Below are 10,061 nucleotides of genomic sequence, written 5' to 3' on the forward strand. Positions count from 1 at the left end.
GGACAGATTAGAGCATTAGTAATAATAGTTGAAAATTGACCCAGAAAAGCAGGACTTTTGGTTTATAAGAAAACTATAGATAAATATGTACATTATTATTTCTAAATATAGAAAAGATTGAACAGTAGTATAAATATGATAAAAGACTTCTTCTCCTTAATTAGGCAGAAACTTGCCAGGTGATATCTAATGACAGAAAACAGTATGGAATTAGAGCAGGGTCACTGACCCAGAGTCAGACAGATCTGGGATGGATGATCAGTTTTGTCACTTATTAGTGCACTTTAGTGAACTTATTGACTCTCTAAGACCATCTATTTGTTCATTCCTAAAATAACATGCCTCATATGCTTCTCAGATTAAAAGTGTTAAAATAGTGTATGATGCATTAAAAACGTTTTTTAAAAATGCTTAAAAAGATCTACAGTCTATGCTGAGACTAGGGTAGGTACACTCATACAGCATTCTAATCAACTCAGAAAGTCTCAGTAGAGATTGAAAAAAATGGAAAGCAATTTAAAATATCTTAAACAAGACTTACATTTAATGGACTGTATATTAAGCATAATTGTTTGACATAAAACGTTACACATATACATTTCATGCTTTATGAAGGGTTCTTGGTACTAAATCAGGATCCTATTCTATGTATAGATATTTATTTCTTGTCTTCAAGAGTACATATTTGAAATGATCTAAAGACATTCCTTTACAGGCACCTCACAATAAGTTCCTAATCAAAAATGTATTCACAGACGCGGATTTATTTTCATTCTTTATCAGAAACCCAAATTATTCTGAAATGGGCGATTTTCTTCAACTTCCCTACCTGTGCTCTGGGGTAGCAGGTTGGGGATAATTGGCTTCAGAAACTTGAACTCATTTGTCCCGGAGCCTCCAGTCAGACACACCTCATACTGGTAGCTCTGGGAAAGGGTCCCAGTGTGGCTCACGTCCACCAGATGTCCTGGAAAGGGGCCCTCGGGCACCGAGCAGCGACCCACAGAGGCCGCCCTGCTCCTCCTGCACAGCCGCACCGCCACGAACAGGAGCACCGACGAGAGGAAGAGCGACGACACCGAGGCCAACGCCACCACCAGGTAGATGGTGAGCGAGTCGTCCTGGTCCTGGACCGGGACCGCCTCCGGGAGCGGCAGGTAGGGCTGGGAGAAGCCGTCCACCAGGAGCACGTGCAGCGTGGCGGTGGCCGAGCGCGGAGGCTCGCCATTGTCCTTGACCAGCACCACCAGCCTGTGCTTGGCCGCGTCGCGCTCGCTCAGCAGCCTGGCGGTGCGCACCTCGCCATTGTGCGCCCACACACCGAACAGCCCGGGCTCCGTGGCCTTGAGCAGCTGGTACGACAGCCAGGCGTTCTGGCCCGAGTCGCCGTCCACCGCCACCACCTTGGTCACCAGGTAGCCCGGCTCGGCCGCCCGGGGCACCAACTCGGTACAGGGCGCGGAGCCATTCTGCAGAGGGTACAGCACGAAGGGCGAGTTGTCGTTGGCGTCCAGCACCAGCACGCGCACCAGCGCCTCGCTGCTCAGCGCCGGGGACCCGCGGTCTGCAGCACCCACGCGGAACTCGAACGCCTGCAGGGCCTCGTAGTCCAGCGACCTGAGGGCAAACAGGTGGCCGTTGTCCGCGTTGATGGAGACCAGGGAGGAGAGGGGCAGGTGCGGGTCCTGGGGCGGCAATAGCGAGTAGGTGACCAGGGCGTTGGTGCCTGAGTCCCTGTCTGTGGCGCTAACGCTGCCGATGTGCAGGGCGGGGCTGTTGTTCTCGAGGACGAACAGGGTGTAGGAGGTTTGGGTGAAGGCGGGGGCGTTGTCATTGACGTCGGAGACCAGCACGGTTATGTTGTGCTCAGTTTTCAGCCTGGGTGTCCCCAAGTCGGTGACGGTGATGGTGATGTTGTACTCAGTGTTCCTCTCTCGATCCAAAGGTTTCTCTGTTACCAGAGTATAGAAGTTCTCTACAGATGGCTTCAGGATGAAGGGGAGATCGTCCTGGATGGAGCACGCTGTCTTTCCATTGTTCCCAGAATCTCTGTCTCTAATCCTAAAAACAGCCACGACTGTCTCGGATGAGTTTTCTGCAATTGGGCTAGTAAGTGAAGACAGGAGCAGCTCGGGTCGATTATCGTTTATATCTGTTACCTCAACCACCACAGTGCATTTTCCAGAAAGCCCGCCGCCGTCTTTGGCCTGAATAGTTAATGTGTAAGTTTGAATTGCCTCATAGTCCAGTTCCGCTTTAAGATGAAGACTGCCAGATGTTGGATTAATTTGAAACGTTTTGAGAATTATTTCAGTGGCATAAGAAAATGCATAGGCTATTTCCCCATTACTTCCAGTATCTAAATCTCTGGCTGACACGGAGACAACTATGGAACCAACGGGGCTATTTTCGGGCACCTGCACTTTGTAAAGCGACTGCAGAAAATCAGGGGCGTTGTCATTTATGTCTAGAACCAGGATGCGTACGAGGGCCGTCCCTGATCTGGGAGGGGAGCCGCCATCTAAAGCGGTGAGGGTTAAACTGAACTCTGGTATCTCTTCCCGATCCAGCACTTGATTCAGCACCAATTCGGGATAGATATTCCCCTCCCCACTATCATGGACATTAATATGGAAATACGCATTGGGGCTGATGGTGTAGTTACTCAGGCGGTTGGTTCCAACATCTGAATCCTGTGCACTTTCTAGGAGAAATGCCGCCCCTGGAGTTGTACTTTCTAATATTTTCAAGGAAATCTCTCTGTCTAGAAATACTGGAGAGTGATCATTGATGTCTCTGACCCTTAGTTCAGCACGGAAAATCTGAAAAGGTTTTTCCAATAACAACTGGAAAGGCAGCACACAGGGCTCTCTGGGGCCACACAGTTCCTCTCGGTCCAATTTCTCATTTAGAATTAAATCAGCAGTAAGCGGATTGAGCAGTAAAAATGACAAGTTCTGGTCTGAAACAATTCTAGTTCCCCGGGCTCTCAGTTCCCCTACCCCTAACCCTAGGTCTTTCGCCAAGTTGGTAAGAAAGGTGCCTCTCTCGGTTTCCTCCGCCACAAAATACCGAAGCGGTTCGGCGCCAGCCAAAGACATTCCCAGAAAAACACAAAGAAATAGGACTTGCCTTCTCTGCACAGCACGCACTACTCTGGCCTCCATTCTTCCTTGGATCAGTCTTTCAAAATGACTTCCACTCAGCCTCCAGCAGCTCTCACAAATGGCAGCAGCCGAATCCTTTGAAATGAGCTGAATAATACCAATGTTTGTGGGGAAGGATCCTTACTTTCCCCCAATTCCTATTACCACCTTTTCCTTTCCTACACTTTTCAGATTTCGTTTTTACTCTGGAATCTGTAACATCCTTTCTTTGGGAAGATATTTTTCTCTCTCTTTTTAGCCAGCAGCGCCACCTTGCGTTTTGTGGGTGTTATTCCCGTTATGAAGACTAGAGGAAAAAGATGGCGGATTGAAGGAATTCTGCAACAAGAGTGATTTGTCCCCGGGTTCTTTGCTGTTTCATTCCATCTTTATCCTCAAATGGTCACAGTAATGCTAGTAAGTAAAAGCTGATGTCGTTTTCCCCTGTGATAATCTGGATTCGTAGAAGAATTAATTTATTGTCTTCTTAAATCTAGGGGCATGCAGCTAAACTCTGGCTCCCTACCGAAATCCTAAGAAAACCTCCTATTTTAAAAATGGATAATAAAAATATATATGAGAAAATGAAGCCTCTTCCTTGAAGTCAACAAATATTCGTTGGGGACATTTTATTTATTTGTAAAGTATTTAACAATAATAACGTGAATATGGCAGAATAATTGACCTTTTTCCAATTTCTTGTGAATTAAACAATTATTCCACTTTCCAGGTCTTACTCTTTACCTGTGATATTTCTTGGAACACTTTCTGCCTTCCCCCAACCCGACCTTCGTCCTTCACCTGCTTTAAGTATTATATAGAAATTATTGTTCATCTATAATTCCAGTGACTAGAATCTCCAATATCCAATGAATACTCTTAAAATTAGTAGTAGCAAGTAGGTCAATCTTGCATTTGTGGAAGTGCTTCTAGCATTTCATCTTCAACTATGATGGTTGATCTCAATTTGGGGTAAATATTCCTTTTTTGAATCAAGAAAGTTTTCTTTTTATTCTTTCATATTTTGAAGTGATTTTTGATAGCTGTTGAAATAATGCAGTTATTCTTTAGTTTCTGAATTATTGAGTTATTGATATAAATGGCATTTAACCATAATGTATTATTGTTTTAGTGCACAAATAGATATGATGTGTCAACATGGTTTTAGGATTTTTCTAGTTAATGTTGTTTTCCTTGGGTGTGTTTGCCTTTTATGGCTTTGGTATTAAACTGTTATACTGGCATCACAGAATGTGTTAAGGAGCTTTTTATCTATTTTATACAATAGTTTTAATAATTATATTATTCTATGTTTCTACATGCTTAATTCCAACTTGCCTTTTAAACTGGTTAGGTTTGGTGACTTCACTTGCAGTAGATCTATGACTACCATGTACATTTTACCTTTGGTTATTAATCTGTTCAGGTTTTGTATTTTTAAGTAACTTGCATTTTATTTTGAAAATCATTTTATCTAGTTTGCAAATTTCTTGGCATGTTTTCATTGTGTTATTTACCTTTAATTGTATCCCTATTTTTGTTAGTGATGTTTAGCATTTTATCTCCTTTTTGTTCTTGCTGAGACTTGCAAGAGCTCTACTGATATTTCGAAATGCATTTTTTTCAAAATAGTATGTGACCTTGTCCAAAATTAAATAGCACTAAGAGGCTTATAATAAAATACAATGCTTTTCTGCCCTTTTCCACATCACTTTTCTTAGTTCCCCTCCTAAGAGGTAGCCATTTTAAAACTTTTAGTTATCTCTTTGGTCACTAATCTGTTTTCTGATATATTTTGATAAATTAATTTTAGAAATTATCAATTGACTCCTTATTATGTTAGATTACATTTTAGGTATTTCAGATTTTCTTTTACTTACCATATATTGGGAGCATTATTGTGCATTAATTATATTTTCTTTTTCAATTTTTTCTTGAAGTTAATAATTGTCTTGCCTTTTCATTTATTGATTTTTTTAATCCCTATCACTTATTCATCCCACAGATACAATTGCCTCTCAGCACAATTTTCCCCATAGTCATTTCCATTCCTCCTGAGACTTCCATTTTTCTTTGAATAGGGCAGTTGCTTTCTATGCCTACTGCACAGCTATCATTCTGGATTTTTTCTTTGCTCTCATTCTTGGAATTCTTTGCCTTTTATACTGGATGTGTTTGCTAGTTCTGGGATTTTATAACTTGCCCTTTTTCAGTTTACTCTGTGGAATTAACTAGACCACATCCTCCGGTAGGTTCATATGATTGAAAAGATGATACAATGTTAAGAGGATTGCTAATGATATCCTTCAAAATCCCTGTCTCTCGAGTCAAATAGCTCCTTACTGGACTAGTTGTTCATTATGCCTGAGACTCAGTTGTCATCCTGGGATCCTCCTTCAACGTCATCCAGAGATTCATTTCACTTCTGTCCTGTTTTGGATCTTCTCATTTCTGTTTCTTCTGTCTTGAATTGGGCTCTCATTTTGATAGATATCTTCCAGTAGTTTTCAGAGAAGGGTGTTTCAGAGTTAAATGTTTTTGTGATCTTAAATGTACTAAAATGTCTTTATTCTACCCTCAAACTTGATTAGTAGTTTGACTAAGTATAGAGTTTTAGCTTGAAAATAATTTTTCTTCAGAATTTTTGTTTTGTCAATGAGATTTCCAAGCCAATCTGTTTGCTAAGAAGTCTAAAGCTAATCTTATTTCTTATCTTCTATGTGTCATTGTCCCAAGAATTTTAAAATTAAACAATTACATGTTTTGGCTTGGGGTTATTTTCCATCCATTGTACAGTATAATTGATGAGACATTTCATCTAGGAAACTAATTTCCTCCTGATCTTAGAAATCTCCTTAAATTATTTCATTAATAATCTAACTCCCATTCCTTTTTTAGAATTTCTGTAATTCAGATGTTAGACCTCTGGTATGGTTCTCTAATTTCTTTATTTTTTTCTCTCCTACTTGCCATTTTAAAATATTTTTGCAGTATTTTCTTGAACGTTTTCTTAACTTTGTCTTCAAGCCCTTATATTGAGATTTTTATTTCTTTATTAGGTTAGTATTTTCCTAGACTTATCTCTTTTATTTAAAGAGCTCTCTTTTGGACTTATTTCTTAGATGCAGTAACTTCTTTTTTCATCTGATGATATTAATAATAGCTTTTCCCCCAAGTTTTCTTCTTGCTGCAGACTTTCCATTTTCTCCAAGTTACCTTTTTACTCTTTGCTTTTCTTTAATTTCTGTATGACTTTTCAGAAACTTTCTTCATGTGTTTGTTCTTAATTTAATTTGGGAGACTACAGAGCTGAGTGATGGCTTTGAGTAGGTTCGTAATTCTTGTCCACTTTGAGTTTTCATTCTAAAGTGAACTGGGAGCACTGATGGATAGGGAAACCTCAATGTCAGTGTGATTAGGTCTTTCTAGTTGGACTGGCCAGATTACCGCACTCTTTAAAATCCCCCATCAAAAAGGAAAAGATATAGATTGGAAAAGGTGAAGGATTAAGTGGGTGAAGAGGAGTACAGTTTTGCATCAAGATAGGCTAAGTTATGCTTCAATACCAAACAACTTCCCCAAATCTCAACAGCTTAACACAATGAAAGTTGATTTCTTTCTTATATTATATACCCTATATAGTTCAGCCTGGGGCCCTCCTCACTGCAGTCAGTCAAGGATCTAAACTTGTGAAGATTCCATCTTCACATATACTTCCGTGATCACTATAGTGGGAAAAGAAAATGTGTTAAACTGTGCCTCCAAAAACTTCAGCCCAGAATGGATATATGTCACTTCTCACATTTTATTAACCAAAGAAAATTACATGGCTACACATATTTAAAAAGAAATAGAATTGAAATTCTACCATATGTCCAAGAAGGGGAGAACCAAAATATTTGTAATTGGTTCTAATGACTATCATAGCATTTTAACAATCAACCAGAATTCAATATTTAGATGGTTACTTACTTTTGCTATCCATATTACCCATGCCCTCCATTTTGTTGGCAGCACCTCTCATATAATAACCCTGCTTTTTGTACTCATCAGAAAATAAAACTCCAGACTTCTGTTAGGGTCAAGGGGATAGGTAGGTTACTCAGTGACTGGAGTGGGGAAATGTGATCTAACTGCTAGAGATTTAACTGCTTTACAGGGAGCTTTAACACAATCTTTTTTATTTGGCATGCTACTATCATTTCCAGAGGATCTAGGATTGACATTTCAGATGCCTCTGTATGTCCCACCATCTAAACAGAATTGATTCTAGACCCATAGTCTAAACAGGATTGATTCTCAGCTCTTCGCATTTACACTACAACTGGTAGTTGATTTGTCAGGTCTACTAAATCATTCATCTGTTTTCCAACTTCTAAGAGTTTTCCCTGTTGTCTTCTACATTATTCTCTTCATCCTTATTAAGTTTGTTTCTGAAAATATCTGTTCACTTTTTCTTAGTGCATTTTTAGAGGGAACCAAATGAAAGGTACATGTCTCATACATCAGTTATACATAGAACCTAAAATATCCTTGGCTTTTTTAAAGAAATAACTTTTTGTTTAATTGGTCAAATATTATGTGGTTTTCTTCTGTATAATCAATTTGTGCTTTCATATTTTTAATTCATTCCTTTAATTTTCCTTATTTTAAAAAATTCTTGTTTTTATTCTGAGTCATTTACTTTGTCCCTTTTTTCTCAATAAACCTTGATTTCTAAAATATGCATGTAAGTTTTACATTTTTCTCTATTCACCTTTTTACTCTTACCTTAAATATCACTTTATTAAAGAAACTTCTTATATCAGCTAGAATTATATTCTATATAACTTATAGATCTACGTTCTATATCAAATTAGCCTGAAGTTACAGACAAAGTCATAATAACAATGACTTAAACAAAATATAAAAGAAGGCTAGTGGCTGAAATGCACTCCATGATATCTGGGACCCAGTCTGGTTCCATCATTGATTTGCTATCTTCAGGACATGGCCTTTACTTCATTGTCCAATATAGTTGCCTAATAACCAGTCATTACATCCCCATTCATGCCAACAAAAAGAGGAAGGAAAGGGTGTGCTTTCACTTTTTTAAAAGATTATTTCCATAAGGTACTCCATGGCACTCGTGCTTGCTTTTATCTCACAGTCTATGATTGAGTTACAAGATGACACCTGGCTTCAAGAGAGGTTGAAGAATATAATCTATAGCTCACATACCTACATAAGCAGCTAAAATCAGAAGTATATTAGTAATAAATAAGGGGAGAATGTATATTTGGGTTAAAGTAGCCATCTATATCATACCCACTTAGACCTGACCTATTGCCCCAACTGCCCACTAGGAACAGATAGGGTCAAAAAAGTTATCCAGTTCAGAGCAGTTATTAAAGGAACATATGACTGCCTCTCTCCTTATTGGCGGTGTGGCTTGTATCCAAAAGAATTCTTGGTCACTGAATGCTAAGCCTACGAAGCAATAGAGAAATTAATTCAAGTGCTAGGACAAGGCCTTTTGAACAATGTTTCCCCAGTGTACTATACGGAATATGCCATCAATTCCTGTTTCATTTTATAAATTTTTTAAAAATTCAGGGTCTAGAAAGCATAAAACTCCATTTTTCAGACTTCTTAGAATTATTATTCTGTATGTAAATTAGGTTTTACCAATGAGATTCCTTCATGTGAGTCTTAGAATACAGGCAAAGGTTGTCTTCCACTGTTCACCAATAAGGTCAGAAAGGTGAATGCTTGCAGCCAAGTCAGCATTGCTCTGTTTAGCCATCACCTTCATAGGGAACTGGAGACCACTGTGGCATCCAGACACTCTGTGTCAGTGTGCAGCCATCAGTTTTGGAGGTGGGAGAGGGCACTGTGGGAGCAACAACTTTGGTAGTAGTAGTAGCATCAGCTTCCTGATTCCTGTGCTGCAGCTGTGGTCATATGCCTTCAAAACCATTTCAGTGCTGACTGTCTTTCTTCTGCTTGTCCAGTTCTTCCAGTGATTTTATATAAGCATCTAAGTTCTTGTAGCTGATATCCTTTTTGGTTTTGGTTAGAGACACACAGAGTAGTTTTTGGTTTTTGTCCTGAACTCTGAATAATTCATCCAAACTCAAAATTTTATTCCTTCACTCAAATTATAAGTAATAGGAGCCTCTCAATTAGAGTTCGTAAAAGAAAAAAAAGTGTGAAACATAAAATCATCAAAGCTTTAAGGTACTAGTCCCTTAATCTGATACAACTTAGTTTAAGAATAGGGGAGAATAAAAAATTTCTGATGTACTCCTGAGAGACTAAAGATAAAAGTGTTTGATAAATTTGATGTATATCTTTTTTAAAAAGCAGAACATGGTCTGAAGGTGAATAAAAATCTTTCTTCCTCCCTTCATGTGTAACACAGTAAGTCAAAATTAGTTTTAAAAATGTATTATTTGTAAAGAAATAATAAAGGGCTCAACATCACATTGTAAATGTTAAAAATGAAAGCTGGGTCACATATTTTAAATGACATATTATTAGGTGAACAAAGCAAGTATCAAATACTATAAATAATAAATGGGTATTTTATAAAGATAAAGAAATAAAATATTTTGTTATCATGTTTAGGCTTACTAAGCCAGATAAAATAACAGACTGAAATTTATTTATTACTTTATTCAACGTTCATTCACCTATATTTATTTCAATACAGCCATGTGCTGCATAACAATGTTTGGTCAACCGTGGATGGCATATACAATGGTGGTCCTGGAAGATCATAATGGAGCTGAAAAATTTTTGTTGCCTAGTGATGCTATACCTATAGTAATGTCATAGTGCAATGCATTTCTGTTCTATGTTTAGATACACAAACACCATTGTGTTACAATTTTATCTAGTAGTCAGTACAGTAACATGATGTACAGGTTTGCA

At 38.6% G+C, this 10,061-nt stretch overlaps 1 protein-coding gene across 1 annotated transcript; it reads right to left on the reverse strand.

Annotated features, from left to right (window-relative positions):
* Positions 1 to 515: 515 nt before the first annotated feature.
* Positions 516 to 9,627, reverse strand: PCDHB7 (protocadherin beta 7). Its single transcript, XM_050795020.1, has one exon. It carries the CDS (start codon positions 3,165 to 3,167, stop codon positions 780 to 782), a length of 2,388 nt encoding a protein of 795 aa, XP_050650977.1. The 5' UTR covers positions 3,168 to 9,627; the 3' UTR covers positions 516 to 779.
* Between the last annotated feature and the right edge of the window lie 434 nt (positions 9,628 to 10,061).

This window comes from Macaca thibetana, chromosome 6 (genome assembly GCF_024542745.1).
Source record: "Macaca thibetana thibetana isolate TM-01 chromosome 6, ASM2454274v1, whole genome shotgun sequence".
Classification (NCBI taxonomy): domain Eukaryota; kingdom Metazoa; phylum Chordata; class Mammalia; order Primates; family Cercopithecidae; genus Macaca; species Macaca thibetana.

Coding starts and splice junctions, on each gene's coding strand:
- PCDHB7 (XM_050795020.1), bottom strand. CDS start 3,167: ATGGAGGCCAGAGTAGTGCGTGCTGTGCAGAGAAGGCAAGTCCTATTT.